The 19,054-nt window shown below is 43.6% G+C and overlaps 1 protein-coding gene across 3 annotated transcripts in view; it reads right to left on the reverse strand.

Moving 5' to 3' along the window:
• The window catches only part of ELMO1 (engulfment and cell motility 1), a 523,086-nt gene that overhangs the window by 299,540 nt on the left and 204,492 nt on the right, over nucleotides 1-19,054 (reverse strand). For all 3 annotated transcript variants that reach the window (XM_041727391.1, XM_041727393.1, XM_041727394.1), the window contains exon 13: nucleotides 18,770-18,901. In XM_041727391.1, coding sequence (XP_041583325.1) covers nucleotides 18,770-18,901 — 132 coding nt within the window. The remainder of the gene's footprint in view (nucleotides 1-18,769; nucleotides 18,902-19,054) is intronic.

Consider the following 19,054-nt stretch of genomic DNA (forward strand, 5'->3'; position numbering starts at 1 on the left):
AAGCCCCGTGTTGGGTTCTGCCCTCAGCATGGAATCCACTTGAGATTCTTGCTCCCTTTCCCTCTGCCCCTCCCACTCATGCTGTGTGTGTCTCTCTCTCTCTAAAATAAATAGATCTTTTAAAATTTGTAATTAATTAAATGTGATTATATACATATATAGTTTTCTCTCTCTCTCTCTCTCTCTCTCTATATATATATAGTCTTCTCACTTCAATGGTTCCTAGCACCTTGTGACAAGATCCACTCGCAATATTTTTAAAAATAAAATCATCAAAATCTTGTTTCCAATGGCAATTGTTGCTATCATTTGCACAATGCTTCAGAAGTTACAAACCACACGCACACACGCTGTCCCCTCTGATGTGTAACAACTTTGTTAAGGGAGGAGTGTATAAGATCACCATCACCACTTTGCATGGTAAAAAAAATAATAATAATAAGGACATAAGTCATTCCAACAAAAGAGATTCCAGTGACTCACCCCAAAAAAGACAATTACCTGAACTCTAAACCTTTGAGAAAAATGAGTCTACCTAATGCCTGTTATGACTCAAGAAAGACAGCAGGAGCTCAGGAGGATCCGAGGACAGAGATAAAGAACATTTAGGCCTTAGGGAACTGAAGCTCAGAAGCTATGTATAAAGAAAGAAGCCACTCTCGGAGGAGCATGGGTGTGTTATTTTGGTCATTCAGAGAGCTGATCTTCACTACCTTCCTGGAATCAGATCACATGATCTAGCCTAAGTAATGAACTCCAAAAGGAATGAAAAGGCACTTTTTCAGGGAAAAATGCTTCAATAAATTACTGCTGAAACTTGAAAAAGAAAATAAATGGCTGTAGATTTTGGTGAGATAAAACCAAGTACATCTTCAGCACGGGATTTGATAATTTATAGGGCACATGCAAGTCACAATCACCATGCTGGGTAAAATATGTAGGTGGTGTTATTGTACTCACTCTGCATTTTATTTAAAAGAGAACATATTATCAGTGTGGATTTTATGGATAAGCTGGAATGTAAGCCCCTAGGAAAGCTTGAGGGGTTTATGTTTCTAGACAATCCTGGATTTGGAATCTTTCTACAGCCATGTCCAATCATCAGATATCTAGATTTACTTTATTGTTTTGTCCTTCACTTACAAAAAAATGATATTTATCAGAAACTCTAATAGCAAATGAAAGAGCGGCAAAGATCAATAGGTAAATATTTATAAGCTATAATTCAGGCGATAAGAAGTCTGCAATGCATAAAATAAACATTATGCTAATGACAGACGATTGATGGTAAAAGGATTACTTTGCTCCGGTAGAAAGATTAGACCTTTCATTTGTTCTGTAGGTACCATGTTGATTAGTCTCAGATAGACATTAATAGCAATAATTAGCATTTAATAACACCACAACTAATGTAGAGAACATGTCTCAATATGCTTTCTATAGGAATTATTTTTATTATCAAAGTTTTGTACCTGAGACATGAAAGGAAGAAAATCTCTATCTGTCACATAAAGCTAAGCATATACTAAAATGGCATAATAAACTTTCCCATTCCAGCATTTCACTAGACACTTTATAAATAAAACCCATTTTGAAAATTTAAAAAACAACCTATATGATCACAACTTTAGTAAAAGCATTATTTATCTATATAAGTATAGAAAATATCTGGAAAGATACTCACCAAAATCATAACAATATTTTATTTACATACGAAGGAATACGGCTGATTTTTACCTAAATCATTTTGGTCATCTACGTTTCTGAATTCTCTGCAACAGCCATGTCCTGCTTTTAGAATCAGGTGAGTTTAAAAAAAAAATTCAAATAAAGTAGTAGAAATGATATGAATAAAAATCTCCCGCATGGAAAGCCAGAAGAAATATACAAAAACACAAAATTATAGATGAGGGTTTCAAAAATGTCCTTACATTTTGGCCCAAAAGTCTAAAAATCCCTCCTAGGGAAATAATTCTAAATGTGGACCAATAGTTACACACAGTATGTTTACTGAATTATTTTTTTGTAATATATTTTTTTAATCCTTAATTATACAGGAGAAGGCCTAAGTAAATTATGGTTCAATCATTTAATGAAATGCTATTCAGCCACTACACATGATTTGCATCAAGGACTAGTGATGACATATGGAACTGATAGGAAACTGAGCACAGAGTGTAATCTCAACTGTGTAAAGAACAGAGTTCATAGAATTAGGGGCAAAGAAACAGGCCAAACAGTAGCAGTGCCTGCCTGTGGGGGGCGGGAATACGGGAGCTTTCTTGTGGTCTCCTGTGTGTTTGCTTTGCTTCTTCACCACTGCCTCTGCTCTCTAAAGTTTCCATAATAGGGCCACGCCAGATGGAGCAGCAGAGAGAAATGCTGTTAAAAAGTGGAAAGAGAACGTGCATAAGGTAAAAGTACCAAAAGCAAAACCAAACATTGCAGACACATGTTCAGATCTGGTGAGGGAATTTTTATGGGAGATTTGAAGGATTTTTAATTTTTTTTTTTTTGAGATTTGAAGGATTTAACCTGACAAATAATTATCTGTTTATTACACGTTTGCACTATCATGTCAACACTGCCAAGGACTTCATGAGCACTTCTGACTGCCCTCCTCCTTGGTTTCTCAGAAGGGAAGGAAAAGAATTCAAAGGAAAAGTATGGCTCAGGAAGGCAGAGCAAATGCAAAGCCCCTGAGCCAGACGAGGGGGGCGGGTGGGGATACGACGCACAACCCAAAAGATGGTGCTTACCCAACCAAGGCCCCTTGGCTTGCTATGCTTCTACCAGACTGATATTTTCACAAAAACCTCTTTTAGGATGGAGGTAATTCTTTCTAATATGTAGACTGAGTGAAAACAAAAGGCTGTTAGATAAGCAGTAGTGGAGGGCAAAAAGGACAGAGCTGTTGACCACCCAGGGTAGGGATATGCTCTGCTAGGCTCCGGGATATCAGGGAGTGACACAGGGCCATGGGCCACTACTCAGGGTGGCTCCCTGCAGGACCGGGAGCTTAAAGGTACAACACTCTTGGTAACCAACAGCCTTCTGCAGTATATTCATGCCCAGCACTAAAAATAGGGGAGTACTATATATACAGCGTTGCATCACTAGGAAACACTAAAATAGGACTGTGCAAATGGTCTTGTATAGGAAGAGTATTAATTAGGTTTCCTAGCTCTTACAAATAAATCCGAGAGTTCTGGTGTCATAGGCTACCCAGTTTTCTCTAGCCATTCACTTTGACTCCCGCTGGTAGATGGGCACACACAGGGACATGTGTGCACACACTTCATGCATATATACATACAACATGCAGAAACATGTAAGCCCATTACCACGCTCTGCTCAGAAGAACCCACTGTGGGTACTTAACACAGGTCTAGTCCGGGACGCCCATTAGAGTCCTACAGCACCCTCACGGGTACGCAGAGCAGAAAGACCTCACGGGTACGCAGAGCAGAAAGCTATGCACCACTCGGTCAACTTTATACTTCCAAAGGGAAATCCTCAGCTTTCGCCACATCATCTCCTAATTTAAAAATGATCAAGTTTCATCCAAACACCCCAGCACACAATCTCCCGTGGCCTGTTGTCCAAGCAGCATTTTCTTCACATTTTTCAGTATCTCCCTGCTTGTCACTCATGCTCCTCCTTCCTCTGTCACGCTCACTCATGCTGGGGTTCCTTTGTTCTTCCTCCAATTCCTGCATGTCTACACTGCCTGGTCTTTAACACCAACTCCAATGTCCCCTCCATATTATTTCACGGATTCCTCAAAAAAATTCTTTTTATTCCTGTTGGAATTTCAAGGGCACTTTCTACTGTGTATTTTTCTTATATTGTATGTCAACATCCACCTGGTATTACACACACACACACACACACACACACACACACACACAAATGCATCTCCCTTTTTGAATGAGAATCACTCATTGATTCATTCATTCATTCACTGAACACACACCATATGCCTATGCAATGATCGAGTGTTAGGGACTGTGCTGGGTACAAGGGATGCTATGGTGACCAAAACAGGAAAGGGTTTGTCCCTCCACAGAGACATCACACTGGCAAACAAGTGATAACGATGAGGATGGTAGGTGCTGAAACAGGAGAAGGTCCTGAACCTCCCACCCGCCTCACCTTTTCTAGTCTGAGAGTGTAACACATCCCACCAGAATCACAATTGGACTGAGAACTGTAGGGGAGAGAAGGAGAAGAAAGATCAAGTAGAGTGAATACTATGCATAGAGGTCCACAGGGACGAGGAGAATTCCCTAAACACTGGGTTCCATGCAGGTTTGGGCTCTGGCCTGGTTCATCTTTATGACTAGAGGTTTACTGGCACAGCATCTTAAGTATAGTAAATGCTCGTGAATATTGGTTGCATGAAAAATAACGAGCCAATTCATTAGTCCCTTATCACTCTATCTGCCCCCATTCCATTGCCTGATCCATTATTATCAAGGAACTCTACAAGTGCCCAATGGGTGCCATCTTTCAGTGACCCACTGAGACCAGTTGAAGTCCAAGGCCACCCCTCCTCCCATGCCTTGGAGAGCCGGTGTGGGTGCTCAGCCCAGCCCAGGCAGCTGGAGGTGGGGCTCCCTTCAATGCATGGCTTTGCGTTGCTTTCCTCAAGTAGGGGTGGAATGTACTTCCTAATGTGGCTTTCCTATCTGGCAAGGGCTGGTGTGGCTTTTCCCCCAACAACCTGGTCCCAGATACACTATTCGAAATGGATTCCGCCCCCAGAACCAGAGCTGAACTGCAGGGCTCTCCTTCTTTTGGTTCTCCATTCCCCAGCCTGTCCACTTTCCCCACTGCCCACCAGTGACCAGGAAGGGCTGCAGTGGGGGTGTGGGAGAGAACCTTCCAGGGAGCTAAGAAAGAACATAATAGGGCATCTCAGAGAGACGTACGAAGGGCTGGATGGTCAAGAGAAGCAAGATCAGAATTGCTAATGTCGTGTTCCACGAGCAATAGGAGGCAAAGAATTCAGACAATTTCCCGACTGCCATCAAGTTAGGGAGATGAGCATTCAGGACTCTGGTCATCAAAGCCCTTGCTTCCCTTCATTACTTTGCTTCAGTTACGGAGCACAGTGAACATCAGTGCGGTAAAGAGATAGCACCTCTGAGCAGAAAGACTCCAAATTTGGAGGAAGAAGAGGGGGAGGGCAAAGAAACCCCAGAGACAAAATGGATGAAATTCAAATGAGTGAAAAGCATCAAGCTAGCAGGTGGCAGTTAAGCAAGCAGAGAATGGAAACAAGGCCTCTCTGTTAACCTGAACTGAATCTAGAGAGTGAGACTTTCATCTGGCATTTTCATCTTTTTCCTTAGACAGACAGCACAGCCTAGAGGCTGAGGAGGAAACCAGTCAGGCAGCAGGGACACCCACCCCTGGGGCTGCTGCTTGCTGGCCCTGAGTGCTAGGAGAGGTTTTCTAGGACTCTGAAAAACTGGAAGGACTACTCTACTTTCTACCCCCAGACAAGGATGTGGACGTACTCGAACAGCTGGGTTGATTTGAGAACAGCAAAGTCAATGGGTCTGTACACATTCCCTTAAAGAGAAGCAAGCAGAGGGGCACCTGGGTGGCTGAGCTGGTTAAGTGTCTGCCTTCAGCTCAGGTCACGACCTCAGGGTCCTGGGATCGAGCCCCACAGTGGGCTCAGTGGCAGGTGGGGGTAGGAGGCCTGCTTTCCCTCTGTCTCTGCCCCTCCCCTGCTCGCTCTCTCTCTCTCTCTCTCTCTCTCTCTTCCAAATAAATAAGCCTTTAAAAAAGAGGAGAGAAGCAAGCAGACAGTTGGTGTGCAGTCCTCATTCATGGCGATGTTCTGAGAATGAAAAGGCCACGGTGAGACAAGCATTTGGTGGGTTTCTCAACCCTGGCAGGACTCTACGGGAGCGGAGAATGTCTCCGCTTTGCACACCCACTCAGCGCTCCTAGGGGCCAGAAAAAGAGCCACGCTGAGATACACTGCATGCACCCATTTCCCCACCTTGCTTCCCCTGCAGTCTGTTCCTTTGGCTAAACAACTCAAGGAGTCACATTAAGTTTACAAGAGTGTCCTTTTCCTGCCAAAACAATGCAGTCCCCTTGGCAGGTTTTTAACCTCCTAAAGCGAAAAAGCCTCGTTTTCTTCATCTCTAAAATAGGAAAGTTAGTAGCTGTGCCCCGTGCCTTGCAGAGATTAAATGAAATACCGCATAGGAGCCATCTGACCCATGCCCCAGGACACGCCCCAAAATGCTGCTGGTGGCAGGGGTGGCTGCAGCGGCGGCTTCGTTACGGATATAAAACCAGTGGAAACCCCAAGGAGTCACCTAAAAATGGTATGTTCTCAGCAGGCTAATCAGTTTGGCCAACATTTAAAGAGGAGGGGCAAGAATAAGAAGAAAGCAAAGAGTTAATAAACACCTGTTCCCCTTTTAACTATGTTATCTCCAGAACCATCTCGAGAGTGTGAGTCATTTCTCACTGGAGAGTCTGGAGGTTTGCAGGAGTCCACCAGAGAATTCCTTCTGCCCCCCTCCTCTCCCCTTCAGAATGAACAAGTACAGGAAGGGTGCCAAGATGCCTGCACCAGGACAGTTTTTATATAACCACATTATTCTCAAATTGGTTCTTGTCCCTTCCCATTGGAAAGGTTTTGACAGTCTTCCTACACATACAAAATGCCATCCCCAGAATTAGAATCCCACGCCATGAAGCCAGTTCCTGGTGTATAAATTACTTCCTCCCAGACATGAAACAGGTCTGGATGTCGTGCTCACACCTCCTCTTCCAAGGTCACATCACACCAAATTCAGAGCTATGAGACACAGTGACAATTGGTGACCATTTGGAAAAGAAAAAGAAAAAAAAAAGTCTCTGGAAAAAGAATCAAAATAGAAGGCACCCTAATCCACATAGCGCTGTTTAATGGTTGTCAGAAGCAGGGCCAACAGCAAGCAGGCAACTGTATCGGGGTGTCTCTTCCTTCATCCTCTTTCCTGCACCCCAGAAGAGCCAGAACTGCTCTCAAGGGTGCTCTGATGCCATCCCACCAGGGGCAAAATCACAGGCAATGACAGCAAAGCATAAGGGAAAGAGGTGCTAGATGTTTACAACAACCCATCATAGATGCCAGAACCTCGGAACCGTTCATTCTATCCTACTCTGATCAAAGGCTCTGGCTCTAGTACTGCCCAGCCTAAGCTCAAGGCACTTGAAATGGTTACCTTAGATGGAGCCAGCCAACTGAAAAATGCTTCCTGCTGTGGCTAACAAAATTTCTTTTATTTATGTTGTGGTTGTGAGCCCTCCCTGCCTTTGAAAATTCTCACAGAAGCAGACAACTGTGACAGACTGGACCCGTAAGGAGAGACACACTTAGTGATGGCCCTGTGTGCTAGCTCTCCAGCAGCAAAAAGGTAGAGGAAAAAGAACTACCCCTTCATTAAAGAGGCCTTTTGAAGGGTATAAAATCCCTGCCCTGATAAGCACTCTTAACGAAAATTCTCGAGAATTCATGGACTTTGGGATGTGTCACCCCTTAGGATTAGCTCTGCTTTTAAAGCTACCTATTTCTGGGGATCCTTGGGTGGCTCAGTGGTTTAGCGCCTGCCTTTGGCCCAGGGCGCAATCCTGGAGTCCCGAGATCGAGTCCCACGTCAGGCTCCCGGCATGGAGCCTGCTTCTCCCTCCTCCTGTGTCTCTGCCTCCCTCTCTCTCTCTATGTCTGTCAAAAATAAATAAACAAAATCTTAAAAAAATAAAATAAAATAAAGCTACCTATTTCTAATCTCAGACCCAGTTGGTTATGGTCGGATGGAGAACTGTGCCAGTCATCCAAGGGGGAGAAAATGCAGTCCCTGGTCTCATTATGACCATCAGATCCAAATGGTTATATCAATAATTAGAATTTATTAACATTTTCTCAATGCCAGGCAGGTTTCTGAGAACTTACCAACTATTAACTCGCTAATCTCCATAGCAAGCCTAGGTAGGAACTATTACTATTACTATGGCCATCTTACTAACGAAGATAGAAAAGTTAAGATGAGTTGTCCAAGGTCCCACAGCTGGTGAGCAAAAACAGGCAGTCTAACCCAGAGGCTGTGCTCACAGAAGCTGTGCTATAGAGTCTCAATAAAATTGACTTGTTTATATATCACTAAACCTGCATCCCTGATGTAGCAAGCTCACACCTGTGGATGGTGCCCTTTCGCTCCAAAGTTCCATGTACAAAGAAAGGATGCCAAAAAGGTGTGCACAATAATACTCTAAGAGGTTAATGACAAATGACACACACACACACTCTCTCTCTCTCTCTGTCTCTCACTAATAAATAAATAAAATCTTTAAAAAAAAAAAAAAAAAAAGGGCAGCCCGGGTGGTTCAGCAGTTTAGGGCCGCCTTCAGCCCAGGGCGTGATCCCACGTCAGGCTTCCTGCATGGAGCCTGCTTCTCCCTCTGCCTGTGTCTCTGCCGTTCTCAATCTCTCTCATTAATAAATAAAACATTTTTTTAAAAAAGAGGTTAATGACTAACGCTGTTCAGTATGTTGCCTCCTTCTGCCACAGAAATGTTTTAAATGGGACAAAGTTCTTGCGTGTTTTAAGCTACAAATGGAAGGTGAAAGGTTTTGGCTGGGGCAGGGTTCTTCTGAACCTTTTAAAAATTACCCCACCAGGGGTGCCTGGTTGGCTCAGTCAGTTAAGAGACTGACTCTTGATTTCGGCTCAGGTCATGATCTCAGGGTCATGATATTGAGCCCCACATCTGGCTATGCACTGGGTATGGAGCCTACCTCTCCCTCTGTCCTTTCTCTCTCATGCTCGCTCTCTCTCACAATAAAATAAAATAAAGTAAAATAAAATAAAATAAAATGAAAGATAAAATATATAAAATAAAATAAATAAAATAAAATTAAAATAAAATAAAGTAAAATAAATAAATAAAAATAGAACAGAATAAAAATAAAATAAAATATATAAAATAAAATAAAATAAAATTAAAATAAAAATAAAATAAAATAAAATAAAAATAACCGTACTAAATACTCCACCTTATCAAGCACATCTGAATTGCTCTTGTAAAGACATCTTCAGCCTGGATAGCAACTAATAGACATATCTTTGTTAGGAGCACCCCCTAGTGACAGAAAGCAGACCCAGCTCTATCAGAGATCTAAAAGTCCCTGGGGCACAGTGGGTGCTGAAACAGCAAAGGAGCTGGGAAAATAGGGAGCAAGGGAAATCTGTCTCCTTCCTCTTTTCGGTAGCCATCCCTGAAAAATAAATCACAATAAAAAATACAAGAGGAAGACGAAGCTCAAAGACTGTCATGACAATGGATCACAGTTTATTGGTTTTAAAAGGTTTCCTTTTCAAATATTTCCTCTAAAAATATCAAGGCATTTCACAAGCACAATTATTCATGTGTCCCTTGTCAAGGAGTAAGGACTGATGTGCTTTTCACCATCTTCAGGGGGGCATCCACAGCAAGTAAATGCTGGATGTCTGGGGGCTGATTCTGAGATGAGGTTATATCCCCAGGTCCCACTGGCCCTCTGAGCCCCCGCCCCCTGCTAGGGTGGGCACAAGGGGAATAACGTGGCACATACGTACATCACTGACCTGATGGAAATGGGAGGGACAACATTCTCCAAGCAGCAAGAGAAAGGCAGAGGAAATGAGAGTCTATCCTCCACCTTCCACAGTGAGAACTCATGCTGGGGCTGCCCCTGCAAGTCACCCTGCACCAGTTTGGACTGTCCTTCCCCAATCCAGAGAGCAGAGCAAGATCAGGGAAGAAAAGATCTGCAAGTATTCTGCATGGAACTTCTTGGTTGTCTCTCCGCATCACTAGGAAGCGTGAGGACACTAACCCGAGAGAGAGGTGGCCCTACGAGGCTGCTCCAACCTGAAGAGCCCACCTCGCAGGAGCTCTGTCCCAGTGATCTGCTCGCCGGTTTCACTGATGGGATCTGCAAACCAACATCTGATCTTCCTGGGGTCTGCGGGAGAGATCTTCCCGGAGCTAACTCTTCCTCTTCGACGTGTACAAGGACAACGAAACTATGGTCTCTGCGCTTGAAACCAAATGTGAAGACAGTGTGTGCCATGCTCTGTATCATTTAACCAAAGACATCCACGAAAAACACCGCAGAGCCCACCCCGGACAGGACACTGGTGATTTTCACCTGTACGGGAAGAGTCCCTTGAAAGACAGGACTCCCACTCACCAATGAAGGAGGGGAGCAACACAACTGCCTGCAACTTTTTGCCTGAACTATTGGCAGCCTCACTGAATGCCCTCCACTGGCTACTTTCCTTTCCAAACCGCCCACCCCACACCCCCGCTGTTTGTTGGAGTAAGGAAGGCAAAGGCAGAGATAAAAGCAAAAATTATCCACGAGGCTCCGAGAGACTCAAGTACTTTCTATCATCAAGTTAGAAGTCTCAATGACATCTTTGAACATATAACTCAGGAAGTGGCTACTTAAAAGAAAAAGCTGAAAAATGACTCTGTAAGATCATTTTCAACTGAGAAATGTTGATCAAGAATCAACTCGGGGTGGGTGCCTGGGTGGCTTAGGAGGTTGAGCTTCTGACTCTTGATTTCAGCTTAGGTCATGATCTCAGGGTTGTGGGATTGAGCCCCATGTCAGCTTTGTGATCACCAGGGAGTCTGCTTCAGATTCTCTCTCCCTCTCCCCCAATTCCTCTCCTCTCCAATCTCTCTTCTCTCTCTCAAATGATTAAACTAAGAAAGACAGAAAGAAAGAAAGAAAGAAAGAAAGAAAGAAAGAAAGAAAGAAAGAAAGAAAGAAAGAAAGAAAGTCAGCTCAGACTTCCCCAGACAGCTTTGACCCCATCACAACAATGCTAGTTTACTGGGACTCCACTGACCACTCCTACCCCCTCCATGTTATTGCATCACACGTTTTAATTATGTGTAGTTTTTTTTTTAAGATTTTATTCATTTATTCATGAGAGACACAGAGAGAGAGAGGCAGAGACACAGGCAGAGGGAGAAGCAGGCTCCATGCAGGGAGCCCGATGTGGGACTCCATCCTGGGTCTCCAGAATCACGCCCTGGGCTGAAGGCGGTGCTAAACTGCTGAGCCACCCGGGCTGCCCGATTATGTGTAGTTTTAACTCAAAATGCATCATTACTATTGTTTCTACAGCCAATATTCATTTAGCTTTTCCATTTCTAGCGCATTCTTTCCTGCATGTCCATGTTAAGACAGAAGATAAATACTAGATGTGCAGGGACACCTGGGTGGGTCAGTGGTTGAGCGTCTGCCTTGGGCTCAGGGCTTGATCCCAGGATCTGGGATCGAGTCCCACATCAGGCTCCTTGCATGGAGCCTGCTTCTCCCTCTACCTATGTCTTTGCCTCTCTCTCTCTCTGTCTCTCATGAATAAATAAAGTCTTTAAAAAAATACTAGATACGCAGACTATTATACCCATATAAAAGCCCTCAATGACAGTATAAGGAAAAAGAATTGAGAAGGAAAGTCAGGATACGTAGGTACTAGATAAAAGCTCATCTGCCACAAAGAGACAAATCTCAACGAACAGGGAGGCCCGCTGGACATCTTAGAATGTTCCTAGCCCCTGGAGGCCCCCATGAAGGCTAGAGCCCTCCCATCCCACCCTGAGGAGACCCTAAGGCCCCTGTTTTGGCCCCACAACCTCATGCTCTGCAGGCAGATAAGCAGAGCTGCAACGTCACTGGGTGTCCCAGTGGCTGTTTGTTCCAGTTTGGGGGCAGTGTGACCCTGGGGACGCTGGTTGGGAGTCCACGGCTGTGCTTTTGGTGCCATCTGGTGGCCGATTTTGCTCTAGCTTCTCTGATAAGGAATCTCCCAGCTAGTTGCACCCTGATGGAGGCAAGAGTGGAAATGATTAGGACTGGGGCTTTGCAGCATTTCAGATGGGGAAAGGGAGTGTGTGATCAGAATAGCCCAGACTGTGGTGTCCATGAGGCAGAAAATAGAAGGTTGGGTTCCAAGGAACAAGCACGCCCAGTATCTGCCTGTGAATTCACCAAGACTGAACCACGGAGGCATCTCAGTCTCTGATAATCCCTCACCAACATGCCCTGGGGGTCTCAGAGGGAAGGAATGGTCTGGGGCTGGATGAACTGGCAAAGATTGGCCAGAGCTTCCTGGAAGAGCACCCCAGCCCACGCGGGGACCTCCTGAATTCTGAGTGGCTAAAACCTGGATAATTTCAATGAACAACAGTTTAAAAAATTATTAGTTGTCCTTTTGTTTTTATGACCTACTGCTTAAGGGTCACATATTTAACTATTTGAGAGCAAAGTGCTTGGTTATTAGGAATACTACCCTAATTATTAAATCATTCATACGGAGAAAGGTCACTTACTTTACAGAAAGCTGCTTTACCTTGTGGTTACCAGGCCAAGAGGCGGTTTGTTGCAAAGAGGGGGAGGGATGAGGAGCACCACAAAATTAGGTAAATGTCAAAATTTACTTTCTACATTTCCCACACACGTACTCGATTCTTATTAACACTGTCCTTGGGCTCCAAGGGACCGAATCACATTCTCAGAGACAAAACCTTATGAGGATGACCTGTCAGGAATGATGCAAAAATAAAAGCCAAGTCCGCCATAGGCAGAGAGATTCCTCCTCTATGAACAATGATTATGGATTGAAAATTCCCCTGACCTCAATGTCATGAGATTTTCACCTAGCAGCGGTTTTGAGGCAGCTTCTGACTTCAAACAAATGAATCAGATCCCAGTCTGCTGTCATGCTCCCCCGTGACCGTCCTGAGCAGCGCCAAGTGCTGGGCAGATGCTCCTGTCACCCTAGTGAAGGGTGGGCTTTCTCTTCCCCACTTAGCACACACAGGCCACAGAGCTAGGAGGGAAGTGAATCTAGGACAGCCTGGGCTTCTCCCCTCCAGCGCTTACCCCTGCCTGTAAGCTCCCCAAGCAATCAAAGTACATCCATTCTGCTTTCTCCCGGTAGCTATGTTCTACGAAGTCATTGCAAATCCCGAGATAGCGAACACTGAGCCACTGCTTCCAAGAGGCAAATAGAGGGTTAGGTGTCTTCCAGGCTCTGGTCACAAGACTTTGTCAATCAGTTGATACATAACTTTATGTGTTTTTTTTTTTTATAAGACAACTGATTTAACATATATTGCTGGTTCATTGACGTTGAACTCACAGCAACGACACTAATGTGTGCCGGACTTGGGTTTATCTAATACACATTTCCCCCTTAAGGCACATCACAGCTCCGTGCACTTAGGGGACCAGGCACCACTACAGTATTACACTCGGGGACCACTTGCAACAGCAATATCACCGACACAAGGGATAAATTTTAAAAATCAAGGCCCTGGCTAGCCTACAAAAGGGACTCCCATTTATAGTATGAGACATGAAATAAGAAGGCAGTGTCACCTTCTGTGACCCGTGTCTGCAAATGATGATGAAAGCACCACGAGTGTTGATTTGGGGATTACAAATATATATCAGTGAGGAGCTGGATTTGCAAACACGGAATCCACGAACCATGAGGATTGCCTGAATTTTTCGAACCCTCTTGAATTTAAAATTCTCTATAATCTGTCCTTACTTGCAAAAGCCAACTCTACTCTCCCCATGCGACCTAAATGTCAGCCCATGACCCCTTTGGAAGTTGCCTAAACATACACTATTCTCTCATCAGTAACTCGTATTTTGAACTACACACTTTTTCACAATCCTCCTGGCACAACTTAAAACCCTCACACCCCCAGCCACTACCTGTCATAGTGTCACGGGACACTGTGTGATGCTCCAATAATATCAATAGTGATTATAACATCAGCATAACTGCATCTAAATGCCTAGCCTGCTTACCATGTGCCAGCCATTGTGTTAATATGTATGATCCACGAGCATCTAATTATATTCACACAACAAATTTATTGATGGAGACAACTCTTATACCCTAAAGATAAGGCAACTAAGATATGAAGAGGTCAGGTAATCTGCCCAAGTCACTCAGCCTGTGAGAAGGAGAGTCAAGAATCAACGCCCGGCAGCCTGAATTCAGAGCCCAACCTTAATCCGCGTGTCACGCTCACAGTTACAGTTGAATTCATTTAGACCAGGAGGCTTCCTCCTGTGATAGGGAAACAGAGATGGGGACGGGGATGGAGATGGAGGAAGACATGGATAAATATGTATCTCACTTCATTCCTTGCCATCTGTATTTGAGAAAAAATATATTAAAATGACACCAAGCACTGCATATGCAATTACATATAATTATACTTGTGTAAAGATGCGTAATTATCTTCTATCATCTGGGAAGCAGAAAATCCTCTAAAAAATTTAACACGAATCTGTATTAGTCATGTTTTCTTATTTGTGCATATTCTCTGATCCTTTGAGATCTTGGGTCCTTGCTAAGATTGGAGGAACTGCCCTTCCCAGGGTTAGCTAATTCCTAGAGACAGGATGCATGCATTTCATGGCAAAATAGTCAATCCAGACCCCAAACCCCAACAGATCTCCCTTATCAGAGTTTTGCACTCTGAGCCACTATTCCCCTGCCCTCAGCACCACAAGGCCAGATAACAGACAACTAGGGGCAGCCCCTGTGCTCCAAAGTCCAATGAGATTATTCAAACTGGCCAATCCTAAATCTGCTTACACTATCTTGCCTCACTTTTTTCATGGAAACCACAACAAAGGCCATTTTGTCCACGTTTTCCCCTCACTCCGCTGCTTCCCGACGGCCCCCAGTGCTTGTCCAGGTGCTCTATGTGGTGTGACACGCTCCCTCTCTTGAGAACTATGAGCAATGTGGTATCTTTCCTCCAGGTGAGGTGCGGGCCTCGCCACACCTAAACACAATCAAACCTACACTTTAAAAAAGAATCTTAATTCTGAAATAATATTTTTCTCATTAGCTTTTTTTGCTTCCACATTTTAGTCACTTTTTAAAGACAATCTAAAAAAATAAAAAATAAAGACAATCTGAAAATGCTAAGGGAAAGATTTATCAAAACTTCTCATATTAAGACATATTGTTCAGCAAGTTTCTTTTAAAAATGAGTTTATTGAGGCACCAGAGTGGCTCAGTTGGTCTCTTGATCTTAGTTGAGGTCTCAATCTCAGGGTCATAGTTCAAGCCTTGCACTGGGCTCCACACTGGGCATAGAGTCTGCTTAATTAATTAATTAATTAATTAACAAAAATGAGTTTATTTTGGGACAAGCTAAAAGAACAGGAAAGAAAAGACATTTAGGGGGAAAAAAACACCAGCCTTGTCCAACTTCAACATCTGCCTTGGCTCAAGAGAGATCAGAAAAATGAACTACAGATAACGTCCTTTGTAATGACTGCCCAACAGACGGGATGAAGGTAAAATTCACAAAAGAGAATCTACCAATTTGACAACAAGACAAACTCTGAAGGCTTTCTGGCCAGGAACACAACTCTTCACAGAGTATGAACACCATTTTGCACCGTTCTTGGTGATGATAATCAACAAGATAACAGTTTGTATTCAGGCATCTCCCTGGTTTTCAAAATAAAGTCATTCTAAATATGAGAATCTGCCTTCCATCACCTTGAGAAATACATGGCCCTTGCCTTGTGAGTGCCAATAAACCAGCGTTATCCCAGACAACCCTGACCCCTTCTCCCGCCCAGGCCCCTGCACGTCCATGCAGAAACCACAGAATCATTAACCGAGAGATCTTAAAAGATTAAGCTGCTTTGTTTTAGAAGCAGGTGCCTCTCTGTGTTATGACTAACCATACACGCCACTTAGCCACTTTAAATTGAGATTTCAGAATTATTTCATCAGAAAAATCTGCTCTGTTGGGATGCCGTGCTGAGCAGGAATGTAAGGCCATCTGCCTCCTCAAAGGTGCTGTTCCCTATTATCCTTTAACAACTATTCTGCTTGCCTTGTTGGAGCAACTGCCCCTTCCACGTTGGAAAACTGAAGAAGCTGCCTGTGATTTCCACGATACGCACTCTCCGAAGAGCAACAAAGGGAAGTACTATTCACTGGGTACATCCTCCATCCCAGGTGCTGTGCCAGGTAGTAATGGATGCTCTTTGGTGGCCTCCTACTTGACCGTGAAATACAAGAGTAACAGCACAAGAGAGGAACCAGATGCCCGAGCAGTTTTAATACTTAACCCGCTGGTCCAAGGGCTGGTAATTAGGAAAAATGAAATTGAAATCTAGGCCCCCTCGACTCTAAAAACTTGTCATGTAACACCCCCTGGGCAGTGCCTACTGGGGAGATGTTATGTGGGAAATAACATCTTCATTGTATGAACTGAAGTTTTCTTCAACGAGATTCCAAAGGTTTTCCAAAACCTCAATTGCTCCTAAAAGGAGGCCAAGGAAGGAGTTCATTAAAGGGAGGGGCACCATCATTCGTCCTTCAGAAGCACACAGGGAGCTCTGCACCTGCACAGCCTGCAGCATCCAGAGCCCGTACTAGCCTCCGCCAGCTCCAGCGCTTCCCCATGATGGTCTCTAGGTGGCGCAATGAGCGCGTGATTCCATTTACTGGAACTTGCCTATTTCTGGGGGACTGGGCACTGAAAAGTGAAAAATCTCTGCTTTGATGTCAAAACTGTTGGAGGTTTTCCACCATTAGAAAATCATTATTAAATGATTCTTTCCAATTTCTCAACTCTTCTGATGCAAGATCGTGGCCTGGAAGAAGTTTCAGGGGGAAGGACTAAAATTGAAAACTAAATAAAGAGCCAAGGAAAAATAAAGGAAACCGACACTCTTTTTTGGTTATTCTGCGTTCCAGGTCTTCGCTTTTACTCAAATGACCTTTCAAGTGAGGCCACGTAAGATCTAAAGCCTTAGGGACGCCTGGGTGGCTCAGCGGTTTAGCTCCTGCCTTTGGCCCAGGGAGTGTGATCCTGGAGTCCCAGGATCGAATCCCATGTCGGGCTCCCTGCATGGAGCCTGCTTCTCCCTCTCCCTCTGTCTGTGCCTCTCTCTCTCTCTGTGTCTCTCATGAATAAATAAATAAAATCTTTAAAAAGAAAAAAAAAATATCTAAAGCCTTAAAAACCACATCAGATTAACTTTCAATTAAAAAAATACATTGTTCTGGGGAATCCCTGGGTGGCTCAGCAGTTTTGCGTCTGCCTTTGGCCCAGGGAGTGATCCTGGAGTCCTAGGATTGAGTCCCACATCGGGCTCCCTGCGTGGAGCCTGCTCCTCCCTCTGCCTGTGTCTCTGCCTCTCTCTCTCTCTCTCTGTGTGTGTGTGTGTCTCATGTATAAATAAATAAAATCTTTAAAAAAAAAATACATTGTTCTGGGACGCCAGGGTGGCTCAGTGATGGAGCATCTGCTTTCGGCTCAGGTCGTGATCCTGGGGTCCTGGGATCGAGTCCCACATCGGGCTCCCTGCATGGAGCCTGCTTCTCCCTCTGCCTGTGTCTCTGCCTCTCTCTGTATCTCTCACGAATAAATAAATAAAATCTTAGTTTAGGAAGCATTACTAGAAAAGTAAAAAAAAAAAAAACAGAAGAAGTCACTCTGACTCATTTAGTTAAAATGGAAATGAGTCAATGTTTGTAGAAAACAATTTGGTAAATATCAACAAGTTTAAAAATAAAGCCATAGAAATGACAGTCCCACAAATTTACCCTAATAATGTGATCGTGGATGCACATAAATACCAGGTGGCAAAGATGTCAATTACAGACTTATTGGTAATTTCAAAGCATTGGATTATTCAGCAGAAGGGGTTGGTTGAAATATACTGTAGTCCATCCAAAAATGAAAAACTCCTCAGTAATGAAAAACAGTACATATTAACTAATGTGGAAACATATCCCAAAACAATCCCCACGAAAGACAAGGTTTCCCAAATAATATACAAAGCGTGATACTGATGTATATAAAGTTAACATTTGTGTGTGTACTAAAGAAGGGTGTATTTGTAATTATAAAGTAATGCCTAGTGATTTCTTCTTTTTTTATTTATTTATTTATTTTTGCCTAGTGATTTCTAATCGCTGAAGCCAAAATTTCATTGTTTGCCATTTACCATGCAGGCCAAAATGGAAATCCAATTTTACATACGTAGAATTTGAGATTAATCAGCTCAAAGTCACCAGAGAAATGCAATGGTGAGAAAGGCCAGAATGGAACCCATGGAGAAACAAAAACAACAGATTATATTTAGGACAAGCTGTGTTCTGATTTGCAAACTGGAAAAAAAGAAAATCCAGGAGGAGTCATCTTATTAGCATCCATAACAAGACAAAACTGTTAGGAAACTATAAATTGCATAAATCTCCATGTGAATACATTTCAGGAGATTCTCAATTTGATTTGGGTATGAAACCCATGTATATAAGTGATCCAATCACTAACCCAGTAATAAGATCCCTCCCACAGTTGCCATCACCCGTGTGTTTCGTGTATAGAGCCTTAAGCATCTTGTGCTGTAGATTTAATGAAGTCTAGATGCATTCTGGGCTAACTACACTTAATCAGAACTAAATAAACAAGCTCAGTATTAGTCACACTTGTGCAAGTTATTCCGACTCGCTGCAGCCAGAAGAGATTTTCATGTGATCCTGTTTAAACCAGCTAAACATCTGGAAAATGTGGAAACTATTCCGCGAGGCGCAAGAGGACCACACGCTCGGAGGAGACATCAGTTACGTGGCTGAGGTCAGACCCCTGGTGTTGGAACGAGAGAGCTTACTGGAGACAGCTTACTTACAATGAAGCCAAGTTTTTTGTAATCCCGGGTGTACATGGACTTGCGTTTCTCCATGCTGCCGCTGCTGTTATTGGGTTCAGACTCTGCATCAAAAGCAATTCTTCGAAGTTCAAATATGATGTCCCTCTGAGCCTGAAGGTGTTGGGGGAGGGAGAGAAAAGGGGGAGGGAAGAGCTGCTTTCATTGTGTGACATTACATATACTCCCTCTTTCCCCAGGGCCTAAATGAATCACTGCTTTCAGGCAAAAAGAAAAACAGATAAAAGACAACCAATGTTCTAAGTT

This window comes from Vulpes lagopus, chromosome 13, assembly GCF_018345385.1.
Source record: "Vulpes lagopus strain Blue_001 chromosome 13, ASM1834538v1, whole genome shotgun sequence".
NCBI classification, from domain to species: Eukaryota; Metazoa; Chordata; class Mammalia; order Carnivora; family Canidae; genus Vulpes; species Vulpes lagopus.